The 23,743-nt window shown below is 48.3% G+C and overlaps 3 protein-coding genes across 5 annotated transcripts in view; 1 reads left to right on the forward strand and 2 right to left on the reverse strand.

Moving 5' to 3' along the window:
• bloc1s4 (biogenesis of lysosomal organelles complex-1, subunit 4, cappuccino) lies at nt 1–2,274 on the reverse strand. Its single transcript, XM_085900313.1, has 5 exons — nt 1,382–2,274; nt 852–923; nt 669–770; nt 397–531; nt 1–319 (listed from the first exon to the last, which is right to left on the reverse strand). Exons 1-5 carry the CDS (start codon nt 1,730–1,732, stop codon nt 203–205), a joined length of 777 nt encoding a protein of 258 aa, XP_085756439.1. The 5' UTR covers nt 1,733–2,274; the 3' UTR covers nt 1–202.
• jarid2b (jumonji and AT-rich interaction domain containing 2b) overlaps nt 1,771–23,743 on the forward strand; it is a 57,874-nt gene continuing 35,901 nt past the window's right edge. The window contains exons 1-2 of one of the 2 annotated variants that reach the window (XM_085900290.1): nt 1,771–2,619; nt 14,173–14,265. In XM_085900290.1, coding sequence (XP_085756416.1) covers nt 14,185–14,265 — 81 coding nt within the window. In that variant the 5' untranslated portion in view covers nt 1,771–2,619; nt 14,173–14,184. Of the gene's footprint in view, nt 2,620–13,657; nt 13,730–14,172; nt 14,266–23,743 lie in introns of those variants that run through there. The other variant, XM_085900292.1, reaches the window with a different exon arrangement.
• On the reverse strand, nt 3,070–13,020 carry pard6gb (par-6 family cell polarity regulator gamma b). Of its 2 annotated transcripts, none has more exons than XM_085900309.1 (3): nt 12,720–13,020; nt 10,722–10,944; nt 3,070–4,439 (listed from the first exon to the last, which is right to left on the reverse strand). In XM_085900309.1, the coding sequence occupies exons 1-3, from the start codon at nt 12,789–12,791 to the stop codon at nt 3,406–3,408; spliced, it is 1,329 nt and encodes a 442-aa protein (XP_085756435.1). In that variant the 5' UTR covers nt 12,792–13,020; the 3' UTR covers nt 3,070–3,405. The 2 variants fall into 2 exon arrangements, with proteins under 2 accessions (XP_085756435.1, XP_085756436.1); XM_085900310.1 differs by lacking the exon at nt 12,720–13,020 and adding an exon at nt 12,637–12,716.

Here is a 23,743-nt window from a genome sequence, read left to right on the forward strand (position 1 = left end):
TTTGTTTTTTTTTTTTTATACACACAACAAACCATACAAATAAAGCTTCTTGGGTGGGAAGATGCATCAGTCAGCTTGTTACAAAGCTAACAACCAGCGGAAAACAAGAGCGTTTAGGCACTTATTAAAAATAACATCACATTTTTTTTTTTTTTTTTGCTACAGTCCGGTTTCAGCTGACAGGCCACCTGTGACTTATTGGCTATATTGCTTGCTGCGATGTGTCACTGCTTGGCCTGCTGCTGTCTATGTAGTCGTTGGTGTTGAACACTCGAGGGATTTCTTGATGTGGAGCTGTTCTTCGTGGGCTGTTTGGTTTCTATGACAAAAAGCGCCAAAAAATGAGATTTCTGAATCGGCTCAAAGCAGCCCGAGGGTTTGAATTGCAAGCCTTACATTTAAGAAAGCAGGCACACTCATTGTGCGGAAGATCTTCTTGAAGGCACCCGGTAGCATGGCGAGTTCTCCTTCCCCCTGGGTCAACTGTTCCTCCATGGCGCCAACGTTGGCTCCCACCATCTTGACAAAGCCCTGTGAGCAAATGCTAACACTGGAACATTTTGATGGACACTGCCCCCAAAGTCAACTTTTTAGCCCTCCTCTTAGCACATCTAAGGAGACAATGCATAGAATCAAAAAGCAAATATCAAACAACAGTTATTGCTTACCTCTAACTTGTCGATGCGCCTATACAGTTGTCTCATTTCCTCAGACTTGCGCTGAATCTGAGGTAGGTTTTCACTCACGATCTGTGACGTGTCGCTCCGAATCTGTAGACCGGAAATCAATCAAATAGTAGAAAGGACACCCCGTCTGTGAGGTCTGACCTGAAGCGCCTCCCTCTACCGTACCATATCCAGCATGCCGACAAACTCGTCCACTCTGGTCAACATTTCCTCCAGGCTTTTTTCCAAGCACAGAATCTGGAGGAGAAATAGTTTGCGTCAGATAAGCAGCAGAAATTCAATCATTAGATTTGGATTTTTCTCCAGGAAGATAGATAAATGCACACAGCCACACTTGTTTGACTTCCCACATAAAACACGTGCAGGCATCACTCACATTCACTTAACATTGAACACTGACCATCCAGTATGGGCTTTCTCGCTGTCAGCACAGAATGTCAAAATGAATATGTAACTAACTTAAGCTGTAACCCCTTTCAGGAAAAGTGTGCATCATCCTCGACTTAAGAAAACAAATGAAAAGAAAAAGCTGCTTCAAATCAGGAAACGCTTGAGTTCTCCGTTGCTAAGCAAAACTGGCTGTTTTAAATTGCACTTGGCATGAACCGTAATTGTTGTCGGGCATTGTTGCAATGAATAAACAAAACAAGTAGCCAGCCAGTTTCAAGCTAGCTGTTTGTTTCTTTGATGATCACCTCCTCTCCAGCTGTTGCCCTCACGTAGGAGGAGTACGCGAGGGTTGCGTGCATCAGGTCCGCTTCGTGCGGTTCTGGGCCATGCTGGGACGACGCCGCTGCCGCTGCCGCCGCTGCCGCCGCCGCTGCCGCCGCCGCCGCTTGGTGAAGGCTCGGACTGGACGAGGCGACGACGTTAGCCGCCGCGCCGAAGCTGGGGCTCTGCGAGATGGTGCCGCTGCTGAAGATGTCGCTCACCATGGACAAGCTGCTGGCGCTCTGCGAAACGATGCCGCTGTCCCTGCTGATTTCAGCGCTTGACTCCTCCAAGGGAGACAGGATGCCCACCCTGTCGACGCGACGGTGCTCCATGTCGCCCGGCAGCTGAGCTGGCTAGCTATATGCCGCCGCTCGCTAAACACTACAGCCGTGTTTGGTTCGTCAGCTGACTGACTGGGTCACATGACTGATGGAACGACGGCGACCGCGAGGCTCCAAATAGTGCCACGAGGATTACGATTCAGAAACTCCTGTCAGTCAGGATTTGCCAAAAGACTTCGTTTCTGATATTTTGTTCAGTTAGAGAAACTCATCTACTTTTTCATGTTCTTCTTCTAAGTTCATTTTGTCTTCACTTATAAATGAGTTCTTTTATCACAGATAAATGATGACGTTTAGGCGTGATCAGAGTGTCACTGGCGTCTTTATGGATGAAGGCGTGGCTCACCTGTCAGATTTGACTGCTCAATCACAACACCGAGAACTTTGTGACACACACGTTGGGGCGGTAAGGTGACGCTTTCCCGCCTTTTCTGGACAGTATCAAACCTTGTGAACTCGAGGTTTCATCTGCTGCCATGCCGCCATTAAACAATCCAAGATCTTGCCAATAAAGAAGCAACTGTCACGTCTCGTGTTCCACCATGTGTCTGTCTGTTGTCATGGTTTCGGTCCGTGTGCTCGCCCCTCCCCTCCTGATTAGTTTGATTCTTCTCACCTGCCCCGTCGGATCATTGTGGTTTTGTTGTCGTGTTGTTTTCGGTTAGTCAGTCATGTTATCTATCGTTTTGTTAAGTCGTGTCAGTCTTTTGTTCCTCCAATAAAGCCTGGTCCAACCAAGCTGCACTTGGAGTTGCACTTGGTCGCCCTGCTCCATTCCAATCGTGACACCAACTTCCGACAGACATGGTAAACAACATGCAACATTTCATGGAGGCTTCCTTTCATCTATGGAAACAACAGACACAGTAAAGCGCTAGGTAAGCTTGAGATGACACCAAAATAATAAACCGTCTTTCACTTTCATATGTCTACGATGGCCTCGTTTTCAAAGCATTAACATCAGTCTTTCTGTTGATTTGAGCGCTTTTTTCACTTTTTGGAGTAGTTGAATTGACCGACCGATCATAGGCTCAAGTGATGTTCAAGGAAGAAGGGCTTTGTACCTTGGAAAAGTCAATAGTCAATGAGAAGTGAATGTAACCCAGCTGTATTTGAATTGTCGGGTAATTGTAATCAAACAATTGATACTGATACATTTTTATGATTTTTTTTTTCAACACTGCATTTGCCATGCTTTGTACATGATTTGAACATGTCAAGTAGGCAAAAACCTTCCTTGTCTGACTAAAAGAACAATTCCAAATAGAAAACTGGATGATCAGTTTTTATCCTATTGGTTACATGAAGACAGTCAACAGCTTGTGAAAATGAAGAATAATTTATTGAAACAAATACAAGAATTTCATCACAAATGTCAATTAAAAGGCATACAAGATGTAAAGATTTACTCTTTAAAAAAAACAGACAAAGCTCTCGTTTGGTCCCAGTATTAAGAATGAAAAGAATGGAGATAAAAGTGGTCACTTTGTATTTATAAAAAGACATCATTTGTTCTGATCCATATTACATAAATACATTTAAAAAAAAACAATCCAAGGTGCAGTACCAGAGAATTCTGTGATCCTTGGCTTCCTGTAATGGTAGGGCTGGGGAGGATAGCAAAAGTCTGTGACTATGATCCATTATATTGATATTTGCTGCTATTATAGCGTGATGACTGTGCCATCCTCCTCCACCCCTCCCCTCGGCAGGGCCAGGCTGTGTCGTGGGTCCGTTTTCAGCGAGCTGAGAATTTTGTGCAGGCTCCCGTTGCTCTGACGGAGCGCCGGGTTGCTACTGTGATAGGGCGGCTGAGAGCTGGGCTGATTGTGCTGGAGCTCTCTTAGGGGCTGGTAACTCAGGCCGCTCTGATGCTGCTGCTGCTGCTGCTGCTGCTGCGGCTGGTGCAACCCCCCGTTGAGGCTGGTCTGGGAGCGAAAGGAAGCGGTGGATACGACCGATAGGGGCCGCGACGTCACCGCTGCGGTTGGCGTATGCCGGTGCTGCGAGCGAGACGCGCCGGGCGTCGAGGAGGCGTCGGACCTCTGGAACGGCCGCTTCAGGCTGCTCTCGATGACAATGTCGGTCTCGTCGTCGCTTTCCAAGTCATCCTGGTAGCCCTGAGCGCCAGAGGGCGGGGGCGCGGACAGAGCGGGGTACCCGGTGGAACCGCCGCTGTCTGACGACTGGCCCGAGCTGCCGGAGATGCGGCTGCTCCGCACCACGTTGTTGCGCTGGTTGACGGGCTTGACGGTGACGATCAGGTTGTGGCTGTTGGCGATCATCATATCCGTTACCTGGTCCAGCGACTTCCAACTGACCTCGATCCCGTTCACCTCCAGGACTTCGTCGTTGACCGCTAACAGACCCGTGCTCTCGGCCAGCCCGCCGGGAACCAGCCGGGATATGAAGATCCCCGGCACCTTCTCCAAGCCGTGAGGCGTCACGCGCACGCTGGTGCCGTCTCGGATGTAGAATCCCAAGGGCTTCTCCGAGCCGTGGCGATAAAGGCGAACGCGGCGGTGCGATTCTGGCAGGATGTCCACGTCAATAATGGAAGAGACGGGACGGAAGTCCTGTGGCATGCTGATGCGGATTTGAGCCCTCTTTCGGTTGATGTCGTTGTTGCGTAGAGCCACTACAGTCTTCTTCTTGCGAGTGATGGTGTTGTTGCCAAAGTTAGCGCAGTCCATCTCTTCTGCAATGACAAGAAAAAAAAAACTGATGAGAAGGAATTCCACTTTTAAATGCAACCTCCTGTTCCAAATCGCACACAGATGTAACTACCAAGGATCTTTCCTCGGAGAGTCCCGCAGATTACAGAGACTCTAAAAACAACTCGAGCAAGCGCTTCATTTTCAAGAGGGTTCTGAACTACAAGTTCCAAATGACATGGTGATTGTAGTCACGCCACGCCTGGGAGGCTGTGTGCAGAATAGTACGAGTATGCAGTGTTTCCGACACCACGTGCATCGAGCGAGCCTCCTTTCAGGCAGCTCTCCAATGACTCGAGCCTTTTCTACCAGCTTCTACCGTCGCTGCTTGTTAAGGAGGTGACCCGAATCGCAGTTCACCCCCTTTGAGCTCGCTGCGAGAGTGAACAGGAAGATGGAAGGAAGCCTGTTAGACTGGACTGAGAAGGCAGGGATTTGGCATTCCAAGCTATGCAGGACCCAAGCTGGTTGGAAACATAGACCGCCACCCTGCTCATGCGACGGATCATGGTGAACATTCCTCACTGTGCTGAACTGAAACATACACAGTCCAACCACCCCACAAACGCTGAGTGAATATTTCACAGGAAGCTTGCTGGGAAGCGCTCATTCGAGGCTGGAAAAGGTTTCGAAGCCAGCTGGCTCTATTCTTCCTTCCTTCTGTGCACTTTTTTGAAGACTGGGCCAAAAAAAGAGGAGTCATTCCGCAAATAAAGCAGGTGTCCCCCCCCCCCCCCCCACGCAGCAAGTCATCGTGTCTCAAATGGGAGACGTCCGCATTTCCTGTCTGTCTCAGGAGGTGAGATTAGATAGCAAGGCTGAGCTTTTCTCGACAAGTCCGTTCACGTGCTTTTCTACCTCAAGGGGCATCACCGAACTCGTTTTCTTCCTTGCAACGTGTTTGGACTCGTTGCGTTGTCGCTCTCATTGTCATCTGCCCCACTGTGGAGTTGTACATTGTCTGATGAAAGTTTCAGACGCTCCGACAACCTGAAGGACGTTTCTCGCACTCGTTTGAGTCGACCTGCTTGCAACACCACGCAAGGTCAGAGGTGCAAGGTCCATGTGAGCATGAGACCTCACCCCAGGAATGTTGTTCAGAAATGAAGAAGGCAACCACTTTAACATGGATTACTGCTACTGGTGCGGAGTGCAACAGCATCAATACTGACAATGTGCCTTTAAACAGAAAGTGACTTGGCCTGTCACTCATCACCATCCAATCCCATCAATTCTATTCAATAACCATTATAAGCTTTTGAAAAAGGCGTCTCAGATACTCCTTACTTTTCCACGCACGACGATGTCATCCATGATCTCAAGCGCACATGCTGGCGTATGGAATTGAGACGCCACATTTTAACGAGCAAGGACTAGCATACTGTCCAGACTATTCCGACCCACAGGCCATTCATTCACATTCCTGCGCCCCAACAACCCCTCGGACACCCCGCCCCCGTCCATCCATCCATCCGTCCATCCCTCCCTCCCTCATAATGGCGTGACAAACTGCTTTGTGACAGAAGAGCCCATAATCGCTGGAAAAAGGGGGGGAAGGGCTCCACATAGGGCGATGAGTGAATAGTGTGAGCGTGAGGTCACTCCATGCTGTGGTGGTGGCCTTCATTCCTTGCCCCAAACTCCACACCTGGAAGAGTTTGCTTTTCAAGGCGCCAAATCCAAAGTGACACACAGAACAGTAGCGGCGCTGGCTAAATGGGCTTCTCTGCATTTGGACACACACACACGCGCACACACACACACACACACACACACACACACACACACGCCTAGCTGAAAAGAAAACAGGAGTGCCGCATGGAGTTCACGTCAGAGACATCCCGGGAAGACTCGAGCGTGTGTTTAGATTTGAGATCGCTGCCAAGGCACATCGAGTAAGAAATAAAAAAATTTAAAAAAGAGGCTCAGCCAGAGCGAAAAGAACTTGTAACAGGCAAACATATTTGACATTCTTGCCTGGATGGAAAATATTGGAGGAGGTGAAGAAAGCAACCCAAATGCTTCAGTGCCAAAGACAAGAAAGCTCGAGTGCGGTTGCGGCAAAGGCGTGTCCCTCGGAGAATGCAAAAACACGAAAGGAATGTCAGCTTATTTGGAAATGCACACCTGAGTGCGCAAGGTATGACTTGGCAAACAGGTCGCAGATGAAATTGGACACAGGAAGTGGAGCACACCTTCCAGAAGCTAGCAAAGGTTGGACTCAAGCAGAAGCCCATCTGTGTTGTTGCTGCTGCTGCTGTCTTGACATTTTTGTGCTCTTGTTTTGCGGCAGAGTGCATTTGTCACTGTGTTCGGGAATCAGGTCGGTCGAGGGCAAAGAATCTGCGCCAGAATGAAGCCTAACAGGTTTTTCTCTCTTTGCACGTGCGGAGGGCAAGCGGCTGAGCATTGCCACATCTGGGACCACTTCAAACCAGGCTACCTCGGAAAGGCCTTTCACATTTAGCCTTCTGTGTAGGGCTCCTTCAACGGCAGCTATAAGTAGTTCATACATCATGTGGGCCCACGCAGATTAAGATCAAGAGTGGGGGGGGGGGGGCACTTTTCAAGGGAAGTTGCGTAGCAGTCACGATGGACGTCAACGCAGGAGAATTCCTTCCACCTTTCAACGACAACAACCTCCATGGCATGATCAAATATCCCCCACTGGGGGGAAAGGGCTGTTTTGGATTCAACTGCAGCCAGTGTGAAACATGCAAGCAGCGTCTGATTCGCTCAAGGAGGATGAACGATAATGTAGCCATGGTCGACCCCCCCCACTCAGCGATTCCCCAGATTGGCCCTTCTCAATCCTCCTCCCACACCTGAACCCAACGATCACAGCAAAGAAAACTTCCTGCGCATGCTGACACATACATATCCTCTGCTTCTTCCTGCTCCAACCCCCCCCGACTGTGTTGGCTTACCTCATTCATTCGGCCCGCCTGCAAACATGTCAGCCGGAGGATTTCTACACTGGTTGTCATATGTCTATTGTTTTTCTCCTTTTCCTTCCTTTCCACCCTGAAGTGAGTGCTGAGGCGGCCTAAGTGAGCTCACGTGCAGGATAGAATGTACAACGAGCGGACTTCCCAAAAGAGCCCCCCCCCCCCTTTTATTTAACCAGCAAAGCCACTTTGTAATTACGGTGTCCCAAAATATCGGCGAGCGAGTTCACGTTTTTTGGATGCGGGCCGACACAGCACTGAGAGGATTGTCAAGACTTGAAATGCTTCTTCACAAGACACGAGATTTGAATGGCTGAGACACAGCAGGCCATTTTGGAAGTTGTGATTTCAGCTACACGGTCACAGCGTGCCAGGCTGAGCTGGAATTAAGCAGGAGGCGCAGTGAGCACAAAGCGGCAACTCGCAGAAGCCACTCGGAACTCAGCAGTCTTCCTTCCTGCCCTCACTTGTGCTTGATTCAACCATGATCCTGAGGATCAGGACTTCAAATTTCACTCCGGGAAATAGGATCCCAATTACCCTGCCCAACAATGTCTGGAAATGAGGTGGAATCAAATGGCGGATGGGGGTCACGCTTCAAAGCCTGGTCGTAAAGTAAAATGAAAAGCCCGGAGGATACGCAAACACCAAGGCACATTTCCCAAACACAACAAATTTCATTCAAAAGAGCCAGCGGGGGCCGTGACAGGCTGCTGCTCGCCAACGATCAAAAACGTTGGCTTGTTGATTTGAAAGATGGCTCACGGTGGAATTTCAACCCTAAGAGCGAGGCGGCGTGTGAAGACACCACACTACTTTTTTTTTTTTTATTTCTCGCCTACACGCTCGGCAAAGGGAGGTTTCCTTCCTCGCGGGGACCTGGATTGATTCTCCAGCCACGTGCGCGCCCAGCTGCGTTCCTAACAGACGGTGAAGCCTTCCCAGAGGTTGCCGTGGTTCCTTCAAAGTCCGGGCCCGGGCTACCAACCCGTTTAGCGCTAAGAGCCAGAAATAACATGCTTTGTGCTCCCACCGCAGACTGTCTGCAGCTGTGGGCTTGGGCAATGGCTTCATGCTTAAGCTCCGGTGTCTGTCTGTCTGTCTCTTTAGGTAAACAACCCACCCGTTGAGGGAGGGAGGGCGGGCGGGGGGCCTCGACTTGATCTGTCCAAATCTAGTAGATCTGCGGCTTTGAATGGGGCTACAGTGTGACCGTTCGGTACCTGGACGACCTCGAACCGGATTATAAATAGAAGAAGAAGCAATGACAAACAAATGGGACTGTCACAAAGTCATCAGCTCAGGATCAAGATCATCGTCAGGATCAAGAGTCAGCGGGTGCCTTCTCACGGCTGCTATGAGGAAGGACGCCACGGCCTTTGCTCTCTTGGCGCTATGGCAGGCATGTCAGTTCATCAATTACTGGAAGAAGAGCAACAGAACATGACAAAGACATTTGGAACGGCGGCAGTGGTGGCTGCTATCCATGGAGGCTTTTCAAACCAGGTGCACTTGCGTTTTGTGCGAGCGAGCCCTTCCTTCCTTTCGCAGCCAGATGTACGCCAGTTGGCCGCGTCTGCCGCACAGCAAAGAACAAGCGAACATTTGCGGCCAGCTCCTCCAATGAAACGCAAGATAATACCATGAGAATGGATTGAACTAAAACAAGCTGCTTCCAAGACAAGTAAGCTTACAATCCAGCCCAGAGGAAATTGGATGTCTACCTGCGCTTTTTTATTTCTTCAGAAAGGAAACTATCAAAAACAACAAAAAACATTTGGATGGACTCTTTCATGAAAGCAAAGATGGAGGGAAACTGCAAAAACATTTTGCGCTTCCTCGTGTCGCTCCTATCTATTTTTTTAAGCCATTGTCTTTGGCCTTGCCGCTCCGTTGGCGTCAACGTTCAGCCTTCCCGACAATTCCCTTTTTTGAAAGTTTAGTCTGAGCTCAAGCGTGCACGGAGCTTGCAAAACAAGCGCGGCTGTTTTGATTGGACAAAAGCATGGGTGTAATTACCTCGTGCCGCCAAGCTAATGCTATGCTAATGGTATTCTGAACCAATGACTTTTTTTCTCGCTATTGAAATGAGCAGATGTCATCACAGATCATCAGAATCAAGATTTGTGGGCAAAACAAGGAAGCATATGGAAGAAACCAGAGAGATTTTTGTCGTCATCATCATGGAGATCTTGCTACCCGATTGCTGGTCCCAAGTACTTTGACGAATAAGAACTGGAAGCATAGGACTATCCAATTGATTTTAAGAGGAAGGCTGACCCAAATGTGTCTGGACCACGTATGAGGGAGGTATTTCATTTCTTCTTTCTGATTCCAATGAGGTCAGGTGTGTGAGCCTCAGAAAGACAAGACATTTGGCTGCAATGTGGAAGTACTGGAGTGGCATTTTTTTTTTGGGGGGGGGGGTCTTCCCCGTACTGCAACGGGCAAGAGTGGCTGGTGACGAGCGGATCTGGGATAGATTGGTTTCCTGTCCATCTTGGCTCAAAATAAACAAACATCGGCAGGCAGGCAGGCAGGCAGCCCTCTCGCATGCCGCCGTGTCCCAGTTGACAGCGTTTGTCATGCAAAGTTGGCAACTCTTAAGTGACTTACACTCAAAGCTTTGGACAATTTCTCATTCAATAGCACGAGAACGTGTTTGTCCAAATCTCTGACTGATAGAGACCATGAATATCAATGATGCACAATTGCATATCAGAGTTCATTTGCATACTCATTGGCAGGGGAGGTAGCGGGCTTCAAAAAATGTTTGAAGTGGGAAGCGAAGGGCGGGAATAAGACAGGGTGTCGTCTTGCTACACGCACACACAAATGGAGGGGGTCGCTCTTTTCACTCCCATCTTTTGTCTCCTAGTAATGTCTGGTATGGCAGGATACGAGCTTTGCTCAATGACCTGATTTCTATGCCCTGTGTGTGTGTGTGTGTGTGTGTGCGCGCGCATTCGTGCATGTCCTTCCTTTGGATAAGACCGAGAGGGCTTAAGTGAGTAAACATCCATCAGAGCGCATTGAACACAACGACACACACACACACACAAAGCCTGACAGGAGGTAAAGCAAAAGGCCCGACATAATTGGATCAGGAAATATTGCGAAGGGAAACTCAACCGCTCCAGTGCTGCTATTACCAGCCAAGATGCATTTCATATACATATCAAAGTCGGCTTTATTGTCAATTTCTTCACGTTAAGATGGCACGTTATTATCCCACCATGGCAAAAGATCTTCTGAAATGTTCTTGACACACAGTTGATGGTTTCCCCAAGCAGTCTTTCTGTTGTGGCCTCGCCTTACCTTGTCTCTGTATGAAAATCCTGAGCAGGGGGTGCGCGGTGGACACGGCTTTGGAGAAATTGTCGTCGTTGTTGATAGGCAGCAGGTCTCCGTGCACATCGGCGTAGCCAATCATCACCTCCGTGTTGGCGATGCGGTGGATGTGCAGAATGAGCTTGTAGAACTCTTCAAACTTGCCCGGTTTGAGGCGGTCCACCGAGAAGCGGCGGAATTCGGCGCCGTACTGGAAAGTTGGAAAGACAATGTTTTCAAAAACTTGGCCCTAATGTCATTCTGCAGTGGATCTGTACTTTGATGTGAAGATGGCATTTCTGAAAGTTTTCATTTTGAAGCTAATTTATACGAAGCTAGCCAAATGCAAATCTACCATTTGACTTTGCTAACTTGCTGTGAAGAGTATCTTTTTTTAGCTGCTTGAGTTTGAGCTACGGCTCACACGGAAGCCACAATTGAAGGTTTCGGCCGGGTGACACGCAGGCTTCGGAGCCTAAGCGAGAGATGCCACGTTGAGGCACGCCTCGAAAAACCAAAAGTACGCACAGGAACAATGGAACATTAAAAGAACTAAAGAGGAGTGCTTTGATACGTCAATTACGCAATCATTGATTCATTCCAAAAACCATCTCTGGTATCCATGCAACTAATCATCACCATTATGAATATTGTTTTATGCTCGTGTATATAACTCATGAACACTCACAAAATGACAGTGTTTTGTTTTTTTGACCAACAATTTCAGTCCATCACATTCCAGCCTCGGCAGCCTTAAACACGTGCGAATGTAGGACGGCGAGTGACGAAACACCGCATTCTTCCCTTTAGCATTTATCACATCACGTTGGGGCACGTTAATCCCCGGCAGGCTTCGGAGATTGCCTTTTTCTCCCTTCAACAAACCAGTTTGTCAAGCGGCTTCCTCATGACCTTACAGTTTGCACGGAGGAATCCACACAACCCACAGCCACTCATAACATGGTGAGTTACTTTGGGGACGGCCAAAAACCTGATGCGCATGGATGGTTCCATTGGTAAAGAACTGTGTTTGGAAATGTGCTTAAATCAAAGTTGTTGTTGCCTCAACACCCCCGACCAAAAGCATCCCACCCACCTGCCCTGTGATAAGAGTGAGTGAAACCAGCACCTGTCCCATCAGGCTGGCTGGCTGGCTGGCTGGCTTATCAGAGAAACAGCAAGAATGCTCAAATATGAGCTGCAGGTGACAAGACGACGTCAAAGCTGCTATCCAAACGGAAGGGTGATGCATTCAAATATCCACAGAAGTGACTTGTAATAACTGGCCAACAACAGCAGTGGTATCACAATACCATGGTATTGATTGTGCTCTCATCCCAAAAAAAAGAAAGACACCTTATGCTATCTGTGAATTGAAAGAAACTCACCCCAAGCTTATCTTAAAATACTTATATTTTGCTATCGTTAACTGTGAATCACGATACATGACAGTGTCACTGGAAAACGGTCGCACAATACGGTCGTTATATTGAGAGAAAATACACCTACGATACATCTATGATCTAGATTGACTGAAGACAACTCGCAATGCTTTTTGCCAGCCATATCTATCGGTAGTATCGCAACACAGAACTAACTCCAGCCGCGTGTCAAAGTTGATTAAGCTGGCATAAATCGATGATCCCACCAAACTCTACTTATTTGCTTGCTTTGTTCGATCAGACCAACAAAGACACGTACGTTAACTCAGCAATGTGAAGCAAATGAGACACATGACGTTCATGCTGAAATACTTGAACGTTGTTCGGAATCATACCTTCACATTGCTCTGCAAATTAATCACTTCAAAACAACAAAAACTCAGCAGCATTGTTTCAAAAGAGTATACGGTCTAGCAAGCGACGAATACAAATCCCAAAGAGAGTCGTTCAAAAACACATACGTGTGCTTAATCTTCTTCTTTTTTGGCGTCCCTGAGCCGCGTTTCGGCTCCAGAAAAACATTTCAACGCACCATCTGACTCACCTTGCTTTTTACCTCCACGGCGTTAAGGTCCGCGTTCCGCAGGGGTTGAGACCGATTAAAACTTCGGTTCATTTTGGTTGTTTTAAAAACACAAACGCAGGCGGCGGAGAAAAAGACTGCCCACTGAGAAAGGGGGCGCACAATTGCAACAAAGTCCTTCGGGTGATTTTCTTGATATGATTCCCTCTTTTAAAAGCTGAATAGAACTGGCCTCCGCCTTTGAAAAGAAGACTTTTCTGCCCCTGAAAAGCCAGAAAGCAACTCGCCGTGTGGACTTTAGGAGGTTTGGTTTAAGTTCTGAAATGACATCAGCGCTTGAAAAAAAAAAAAAAAGACGGTGGCTCCTGTGATGCGTTCCCGACAGCTCGTTCATTACAGTCTCTCAGAGATAACCCAAGTGCCGTGCCCACAATGATATCCATTCGTCACCGACTAACTCGTGTATGCTTCAAAACATAACAACCGATCATCAAACGAACAATTAAACGTTCAGCGATCATGAAAATGCTCAAGTATCCCAATTCCACTTGTTCTTGAACGCAGCAGTGGTTTATGGATTAGCTATGTCTCTGTGGATTAAAAATATGATTTGGCGCTACCGCGTGGTTAACCGAAAGAGGTACAAATAAGATTTGGTTCTCGAGCTCAAGTGGAGGCAGTTCACAAGACGACCAGCAGATGTCAATACGCGATGAAACAATGCAATGACAATTTGGGTGAGGACCCCTGACAAAGAGACCAAATGGTTAAGAATACATTTGGAACCGCTTGCCAGCCAATCGCAGGGCACACAAAGACGATCAATCAATCAATCATCCCTACTTGCACTCACATCACACCTAGGGGCTCAATCGGCCTAGCAAGCAGCAAGTCACGTGGGCTCGGGGAGAACAGGATCCGAGGTGGAATCGAACCGGAACACCCTCCTAACTGAGAGGCGGACGTGCTAACCAGTGGCCTACCAAGCCGTCGCTAAGAATACAGGGAAAAGTGATTTCATTGGAATTCAGGTTAAGATGACATGGCAGACATCACACAAAGAACTTTCTCAAGTGTTGACGGAAGTGCTTAAGAAATGTTCCTTTCTCGCAGCTTCGTGTGTACGATGTTCGTCACTTTTGATCACGTTTGGATACTTGTGTCTTTCAACAGACCAAGTGACTGAACGCTAAGCTCATAACTATGACAATAATGAATTTTAGATTTGCAATTTCTTTTGGACAAAGTGAAAACAATTAGGCCATTAGGAAGCTTGCTGAAGACAACCTATCGCGATTATGAGTAAAATGTTGAATTGATCCCTGCTACAAGACATGCTGTTTCCCAAAATTGAGCAAATCCAATCAACCAAATGTGTTTCCTTCCTGTATGTTTCGCTTTGCTGTTGGTGACAGTTTGATAGTCTGCAATATCTCTTTCCTTCACACTGGAGTCTAATGCATCCATCCCACAGCGGCGGCGGCACATGAACGACATCTTGTCTGCCTTGCTTGAAGTGAGCACGTCCCGCCCGGCCGGACCGCTTTGGATGCGCCAAGCCCTCCAGGTTAGTCATGATTCAGCAGCACTCGAGGTCTAGCTTGTCCCTCTCAAGGAAAACACTGGCCATCTGGTTTCCGCCAGGGGTCAGAGGTCAACTCTCAGCTTGGTAATTAGGCTGGCGTTGCCAGGGGATGGAGGCGGGGTGGTGCGCGTGTGTATGCGTGAGGCCAATGGCGGCAGGACCTGTCGTCCGCTTCCTGAGCGAACATTAAACATTAACGAGTCTGGCGGACGGCGGGAGTAGGACATGAACGGAAAGAGCCAAAGTATTATTTGTAAGTTTGAGTAGAGTATCACGTGGTCAAACGCATTTTGCAATTGGGATCCATTTGGTTTGAAATGCTTTTTATTCTTGTTTTAATTTTCTATATCATGAAAACATAAAATAATGCATGCCAATTATTAAAAGTAATTCATAAAAGAAATAAAAAACTGTATTTTTTGAATATAATTAGTAAGCACTCCGACTTGGTTATTTGTTTAAACTCAAAGAGTATTATTATTTGTGGCAGTCTGCATTGTAATTGTATTGATTTTTAATGATGGACCCTCAAGTCGGCGGGATTTGTCTTAGTGGAGTCCCCCTTACCTCAAGACCTGAAGTGACCCCGCAGTTCACTTGTTGGTGTCCACAGACGTTCTGGTTTGAGTCACCTCATTTCTTCAAGTGTTGAGTGTTGAACAGGGGCTGAGATGTACCCAAGTCAAATTCCTTGATTGGCACGTTCAAACATGGCCAATAAAAATTCTTGAATCTGACAAACGCTGCTCCCCAGCCAATAAAACACGTGCGCTAGCTAATTCGCCCCCTTAAGATGAGGCAACTGTAGACCAAACCGGATTCGCTCGGCAGGGGACGAACGCTGTGTGCGTTTGAGCGCGTGTGTGCAAATGAGCAGCAGAGCAGGAGGGGTGAAAATGATTAACCCCGTAAAACGTTGGCCTAATTAAATACGGGACGCAACCTTGAAAGGCGCCAGGCGCTCGCTTAGGTGAACTCATGTAAAATGCATGTCGGCGTACATTAGAGCACATGTAGTTTTTCATCGGCGGGCTCGCTCGCTCGCTCGCCGCTAATCAATGATCCGGCCTGCCCACTCAAAACGACAGGGCAAGGTTAGGACCGATCAGTGGGGTACGGTGATTTTTGGTGTAGGCTTAGCGTGTATTAAGCTCAGTGGAGCGAGAAGGAGGGTTTGAAGACAGGATTGTTCCCCCACAGGAATGGATGGGATGTGCCCTTTCAAAAGCTCTCTGTGGGCGGGCCTGAAAGCCTTTAAACCTTCACCTCTGGCCTCTGGTGCTCCACAAAGTGAAGGGGGTTGGGCCCAGATCACAAATTTCACCTCCCGAAAACTTAGAAAATTGGTCTGAAAAAAAGAGCACTTGAAGGCATCACATGGAGAAAATGAAGTTTCACGACGCTCGTGTAGAAAGAGAGAACCGCTTGGGGGTGCTGGTAGGGTGGGGGCGGCCTTCCTGTTTGATTAGCCATTAGCCCGTGATGGTGGTGGGAGTCTGAGCCAGAACATCATTCCCTTTGATTATGGGTGGGACCAACATAAAGGCACTCCGGGGGGCTGATTTGCCTTGTTGCTTTTTACGCTCTCGCCCGCCTTGCTGCAATCAAACGAAGGACAGCCGCCGCGAAAGGCACCGACGCTCTGGAAGTGTAACGCACATGCCAGGCCACCAGGTGGCCACACTGACTTTGCGTCTTGTGAAAAAGAAGGGAAACAGCTCACTCAGGTCTGCTTGCTTGAGTGGCATCTTTACAGTCTACTTGCAGTCCAAGGTGGAGGCCCATCAAACCTGCCTCCTCCCACTTCCCTTTGCAGTTAACGTCTGCACCTCGCCAATTACTTTGTCACTGGCGGCGGGCTCTCGTTGCTTCCTGTTTTCGACAATTGCGAGACAATTTATTCTCTGCACGGTGACCGGGTGTCCTTCAAAGAACAATTTTGAAGCCTTTGTCCAACAGAAAAATGAGGCCAAAACCTTTTCGTGACTCTTCACGGAGCACAAAACTCTCCTAACACTTGAAGCCAGTTTCATTTGGAAGCATCCAAATTGGTAGGCAGTCATGTCAGCCACGAGTAGACCCCCCCCCCCCCAAAAAAAAACAACAACTTTGAATGATTTCTTAGCACAACATATATTGTTGGATTGAATGAAATGTTCTACTTGGGCATGGCTTCCTGAGACTTTTTGAGGCTCTACTATTTATAGACATAGCCACCAAATTCCGTATTGCCACACAAATCAGTCTTTGCCAAAATGATTTCTTTAGCAAAAGAATAACAGCGAGCTGCTTTTCCCCCCCAAAACAAAACACAAGCGAGCCCCTCTCGGTCAGTGGACAAAAGCTGCGGCAAGTCGAGCGTAAACGCACGGCCGGGGAGAGTCCAAAAAGAAACCAGGGCTGTGTTGTGTAGAAAATAGTAGGGGGCTGCGGGGGCGCCGTCAAGTGCCGGCCGGCCGGCTGTTGTGTTGGAGTGCGGCCAAGCTGCTGCCATCTCGGGCCCGATTAGCGGCTCACTCACGGCCGCCCTGCAAAAGCTCAAGCAAAAGCCCACTTATTGCCTTCATGTAGGCAATGTGTCAGTCGTGTACCTTCAAAGTGTCCAAACGAATCGACAAGAAGACTTTTTGAATGCTGACAACTCGCCATGTGGTCTGTCAATGCTTTTCACACTGGCTACTGGCTAATGCTATGAGAATGCTACAAACAAGGCTAACGAGCACCGCTAGATTTCTTCTCGATTCCTCCAGGCCTTCATGCTGCGCAGATGAACCAACAGCTGTTGTCCTTAAACCGCCGTGCTGATTTAATTGTTACGTACGCAGGCGGCAAAGGATTAGACCACGAGCTAATTCAAATGTTATCCCGATCAGATCTGCCCGCCGCGATAACCGAAAGGCTACATTTTTTAATGCATCGTCAATGAGGCAATTACAAGCGCTTCTCGGCCAACGGAGCAAAGGGAGGAGGGATTATCTGCTAATGCGACCAGAATATTGTCGGCGCGGGCTCAAAGCACTTGTCGCTCGCTATATTAGCCACACGCTTATGATCGAGGTGATGTCACGCGGCGCTAATTTACATTGCTGTTTCAATGACACTTGATCTTCCCTAAATTTGTGGCCTTGGCTTTTCCTCATGACTACAAGTCAATGAAGGAGCTGAGGTCAAAAGTGAGTTCAGCGTTGACAAGGCGTGTAACCTTAAGCGAGATGACAATGAAAATGTCCACAAATGCCTTCTTTCTGACATTTTCAGCAGATTTGAGTCCACCAACAAGCAGCAGCTGCCCTTGAGCGAGCGTTCATCAGTGCGTGGTCAACTCAAGCGAGAGCCCGCTTGACGTATGGAGATAAATGGAGTCCCGCCCGCATTGTCTCGCCGACACCGCCCGCATTCAATTTCACTGCTTTTGTCGCGGGACCCCAAGGGAGGGGGCGAGCGGTGGGATAGAAAACAGAGGAACCCCCGACAAAATACGCCAGCACCCAAAATGTTAGCCGTTTCAGGCATGACTGGGACGCACAACTCTTTAGCCTCCCGTCCAAAATTCATCAGATGCAAAAGATAGGACCAGGTGAGGTGCAGCATTCTAGTACTGGCTCCGTGGTGTAAGTGGAGACCATTGAGTCATCGAGTCACAATGCAGATTAGCAAAAGCACGGCAGATGTGTCGCTGGATTCCAACTTCATATGCAAAAGAAAGACTAGGATGACTTTGAAATGAAAGAAAGCATGGGTGTGTTTTGGGGATTCTTTTTTAGAGTCTGGGTGGAAGCGTAAGGTGATCCGCATCGGCCGCTGGTTTTGATCCTGCCTCTGCCGCTATTGTGTGTGACGACAAGCGACGTGACGCTTCCCGTGGAGACCGGCTGCAATTGGGGCAGCTGCGCTTGTGCAATGGCTACATGTACCCACCACGCATTCAAACGTGTCTGAGAACTTGTCGCTCGCCACTCGACTTTGTTCAGGTCGGTGCTCTAATCCGTGAAATGAGAGCGGCCGGCGGTGTGCCGATGTCAAGTTTAGCAGAGGCGACTAACTAACTAAGTTTCAACCTCGTCGACGCCGTCCGTCTTTGGTTACTTGAGAGAAAGAGAAGGGGGTGCACACCAGGTTTGTCAGGATGTCAAAGGTACCATCAAGGTTGGAGGAATGTGTCTTCGACATCTTTAGATATGCAATTTCTTTAGCTTTGTCCCAGATGAGCATGCTGACACGTGTGCCACGGGATGTACAACTGAGGGAACAATTAGCCTGCAAAAGGCTCCAATTAAAATGGTGCCCTTTGATCAGGCCGGGAGGATGGCCATGCAGGGGGTGGGGCCGGGCTCCCAGATCAATCCAAAATGAAATCATTAGCTGCAATTAATGAGTGTAAAGTCAGCCAATGATACGCCGGACCCACTTTCTTAATTGCCAGAGATGGAGGAAGGGTGGTGGGGGCCGGAGCCACACAAGCGCACCCACGCAATGGAGGCACACCGCACCTTGGGAGAAGGAACAAAAGAGTCCAAAGTATATCGTATTGAAGGAGGAAACAGAAATATCGTGGACATTTTTGAGAAATCATGAGAGTTTGGGTGCTAAAAACATCAAAATGCATTTATCAAACAGATCAAACAAAAAATTAAAAAATCGAACATTGCAATCATTCCAATGCAAAAGTATTTGGAGAAAATTTCCCAAAAGACGGCTGGCTCAAGGGAACAAAACACTCGAGCGTGCATCTTCCTGCTGATGGTGTGCGCGGCGTTACCTGCGCCGCAGTGGCATAGCATCAACATGCAGCCCAGACATCAATATTTCAGACAGCTGACAGCAGCTTGACAAAAGAAAAGGCAACAAACAAGGCAAATATATGCAATGTCTTGCCAACACTTTCTTGGGGGCGCTTTGATTTGACAGCACATGAAATAAGCTCCGCCCACCAGCAGGAGCAATCTGCACGGCATCGAGGTAGCGCTGACGCAACCGGTTCTCAGGATGCTCAGTCAAGTGCCAGTTCAGAAGAATGTCAAGCGAGCATCTGGCACAGCCACGACACGTTTTTAACATTGACCTATTTTGGAATGTTTTTTGTATTTCTTGCCTGGAAATGTTCAACATCACTTTCTAAGAGTGATTCGTTTTAAAATGGAACATTTTGACTCATCTGAATACACTCTGTTTTGCCTAATACTTAAAAAGAAGGTTTATTCCTGAGTAGATGGAAAAAAAGTTTGTTATTCTATTATCCTTCTAGTTCATCGTCATTTATTACCATAGCATAATATACTTTGAAAGAGCGACATCTTTTGTAGTCTTGCAGCATTCCCCAGCCCAGCCCAGCAGTTCCAAAAAATATTTTCTCTATTTAAAACAAACATTGAAAAAAAGCCGCAGGCGGGACTTTGGCCGTATTTCCGTGTCACCCTGAGCAAATTGGCGTCATTTGATGGATGACATGCGCTTAACTGTCGGGAGATTTTCACGTCAACCGTCGAGGGAGAAAACGCAGCGTTTAAGTGCCGTTAATTAGCAAAGGCTAATTAGCGTATCGTCGGTCCTGATTCCATTCTTCATCCCTCACGTGAGTTACCCCAAAAGTGGGTCATCCGTATCCGGGCAAGCGCAGGAAGGCACAAAACCGACTTTTGCGGCTATTCGCGAGGGATGAACAAGTGAGGTGCAGGTCGCCAAAAACAAAAGTATCTTCTTTTTTTTTTACAATACTCTTTTTGATATAACTTTTTCAGTATATTACATTTTGCAGATTCTTTTTTCAGTTTGTTTTTATTTCTTCCCAAATCTCTCCAAAATCCATCCATCCATCCATTTTCTATACCGCTTGTCCCCACTGAGGTCGCGGGCGTGCTGGAGCCTATCCCAGCAGTCATCGGGCAGTAGGCGGGGGACACCCTGAACTGGATGCCAGCCAATCGCAGGGCACACAGAGACAGCCTACCAAGCAGGTTTTGGGGATGTGGGAGGAAACCGGAGTGCCCAGAAAAAACAGGGAGAACTTGCAAACTCCACAGAGGGAGGGCCGGAGATGTAATCAAACCCGCACCCTCCGAACTGTGATAACCAGTGCGCCACGGAGCGGCCTCTCTCCAAAATCTTGACCATGAATCGTCTGGCTCTTGGTGAACCTACGAAGGCCGCTCATGCGTCTATTTCGCGCAAACAGACGCACATGTGAATTGAAGTGTTATTGAAACAATGCCGGAAAAGGTGACCCACGCGTGCACGCAGGCGACCGCACCATTGAGCGTAAACATGCTGAGGGATTTTTTTACTGGGGTTATGGAGTGTGCTGTGGAATGTAGGGGTTTGCTAACTCTCACCCATGGGGCAGGGTATTCCCTTTCACACGCTGGTAAAAAAACAACAACAACAACACAATACCAGGGCTGTTCGGCACATGTTCCACTGGTCTATTGCAAAATCCAGTGACTCGGCTGTTGTGCTGTGTTCAATTGGCACCTGAAATCAAACTGCCATCATGGATGTTTTCTCATAGTGGCTACAAAAATGTCATCTTTTGTCCTTAAACAGCTTAAAAGAGAATGTGCATCGCTTGAATTTATTTTGGGTGTAATCATGAGGATTAAGCTGCCGATTGCTAATCCCCCCCCCACCACCACCACCACGCCAACCCTTCCTTCCTCAGCACCAAATGCTTTTCATTTGTCAGGGACGGATGACGGGGAGAAGAGGGGGTTACGGTGTCAGTGGGAGGCAGTGGTTTGGGGCGCCTTTGAACCGGTGCCAAGCTCCTGCTTACATTGTGCTGCCTACAGCTGGACTCTCCCTCCTTCCCCGCTCGCTCGCTCGCTCGCTCCATTCTTCCCTTTCTTTCTCCGATGTGGATGGGATTGTGGGGGGCAGGGAGGGGGTGGCTCCGTTGTCACGGGGCAAACGTTGGGGATTTCCATTGCGCGCAAGCGCACACACAAACACATGGCGGCTGACAAAGGCGGGACGCCAAGCGCTTGTCGGCAATTCCTTAACTTCTTCTCCACTCGTCCTTTGTTCCCTCAACGGTAGATGGGAGGAGATTTTGCCATGGGTTGTGCTCACAACTTGACTTACTTTCAGCAATATTGTGTCCCTTTTAGCCTGCAAGGGACGATTCTTTGGCGAGAGACTTTTGGTCCGCTATGGTGAGCAAATCATCTGAGAGTTGAGTTGATGACACAGCAGCGTGACTTCTATACAACATCATCAAATGGGCCTAGGAAGCAAAAGTTTATTTTAGGACAAAAGAACAGGCGCCCGTCCGGTGAGCTTCCAATGTAATTGCGACCACAGCGTAAACATGACATGTGGCGCAATTTCCTGTTTGGTCGGGCCATTGGAGCGCTGCGCTCACGTTTCGTCCCCCGCGGAATATGCTCCAATACATGTACGTGTGGGTGTGTTGCGTTGCTGATGAAATCATGTCAGAAAACGATGACTGAGCAATTTCTCGCGAGGATTGTTTGATACGTCCCTGATACTTACCTTTTTGGGGATCATTGTCGTCGGAATATACCCATACTTGCAACTGGGATTGGAGTTTGAATAGCCTCAGCTGTGAAATTTGGTGCGTCCCTGTATGTTTGTGAAAACAGAGATGCTTACGACCTGTTTTGTTGTCTTCCAGAAGAGAAAAGAAATAGCCATGTTTCGGTTTGAAATGAATGGCACACTTTGAATTGGTTACCACCTCCGTCAGACTACGGCGTGTAAATTTCAAGTCGCATTTGAGTTGGGCCAACCCAGTAAAACGATTTTCTGGAACAGCCATTTTTTTTTCCAGAGAGCGCCGAATCAAAGGCCAGTGGTCAGGCCATTCCGTTCAATTTGCATATGAATGTGAGGCCATGTTTGGGAGCGGTGGGGGTAGTTTGACAGAAAGAGTGCAGGTTAAGTGGCGGGACCTAGCGGCTTGCAAGCCTTGCCAGCGAGCCTTGATTTAGTCTGCAGAGCTCGGGGCAAAGCTATCATTAGGAGCTCACCGGCTTCGCCGCCGCCAGGGGTCGCGTGGAAATGTGGCAGCGCCAGACCAGACCAGACCAGAGCAGACGGCGAATGATAGGTTTTTTAGGAATGGCTTTATCATGAGAAACAAACATTTCTCTTTCAAAATTGCAACTACACTAGCGTGTCTTTGAATATTTCAAATAAACTGTTTGGATCACATTTTGGCTTTATGGACACTCTGGATTTTGCAGTCAGGTGCATGGGACAGAAGGAAATGTGGCTCATATTTAGAGGTAATGTCGACAAAGCGGCTCTAATGGCCGGATTGTCACGACAATGCCGGCGACGTGATGCTTTCACAACAAGTTGCTCTATTTATTGCCCCGCCACAATTAAAGTCTTGTGTAGCGCGCCACATATAATTAGCGCCGGGCTGGAGGCACAAGTGTCAAGAAGCCTGTCGCCAGCTTTTGTCTGTCATTTTGAAAGTCTGCACTAATAAACGCCACAAAAAAGGTCTCGCTGCCACTGCGACACTTCCCCCCTCTCACAAAAAGGCTCCAATGGTGCCATTTAAATTTACAGAGTAGCCTACAGCATTAGCAACCACTTCCGTCAAAAGCACTTTGCCTTTGTCGAGCGCAGACCAAAGCAAGATGCAAATTGTCTGCCCGACACCGGAGATCTTGTATTCTCCTCAGCTGTTCTTGACCTGAGAAATGCATTGCCACTTTGGCTCTTTGCCATTCAATTTCTAGCCAAATGACATTGTCTGTTTCAAAAGAAATCTCTATGAGCAAATGTTTGGGGGAATTCCTCCATACACAAAGCGTCTTTTTGCTAACAAGGGTTGGCAGCGAGTTTCAACATCATCGCAGGGTTGGCCCGCGCGTTCCAAAAACCGCATCGTCAGCAGATTGGCTGGGGCCTTTAGGCAACCCATCCCCTGCACATGAGAAGAACAATAGGGAGAAGGCACGACAATAACGACACGAGCCTTTGGCATGTGCTGTGCGTAAGCGAGACAAAAAGCAAAATACGCTCACGGCAGCAACGTTTGATGACGAGCAAGGAAGTCGGAGTCAGTTTTTCGTAATTCCGCTAGGTGTGTCTGTTTTGAGAGGAGCCACAACAAGTCTTGAGGACCCCTGTCCAGAAAAACACGGGAAGTCTTTCATTCTGGTCCAGGGGCACTTAAACAGGCAGCGTGTGTGGGGGCAGTTGGTCCCGTCACGTGGCGCCCACCCTCGCCTTGTTTGGCCCCTGGCAGCTCGGTGGGATCTGGAACGTGAGCGCCTCTCTGGCCCCTTGTTCCGGAAAAGTCACGCCCGGTTGGACCACGGTCAGCCAGATGACCACGCCCCTCGGAGGCATGGCTAATCTCTAATTGGCAGCTCTGTGTGTGAAAGGGAGAAGTTGTAATGCTTGTGGTGGAAACGTCGCTATCGCAAGCTGGCAGACAAGAAAACGGAATCCCTCCTGATGCCCCCGTCGCACACGTGTGCTGACA

Source organism: Syngnathus leptorhynchus, chromosome 20 (genome assembly GCF_054491065.1).
Source record: "Syngnathus leptorhynchus isolate UIUO chromosome 20, UIUO_Slep, whole genome shotgun sequence".
NCBI classification, from domain to species: Eukaryota; Metazoa; Chordata; class Actinopteri; order Syngnathiformes; family Syngnathidae; genus Syngnathus; species Syngnathus leptorhynchus.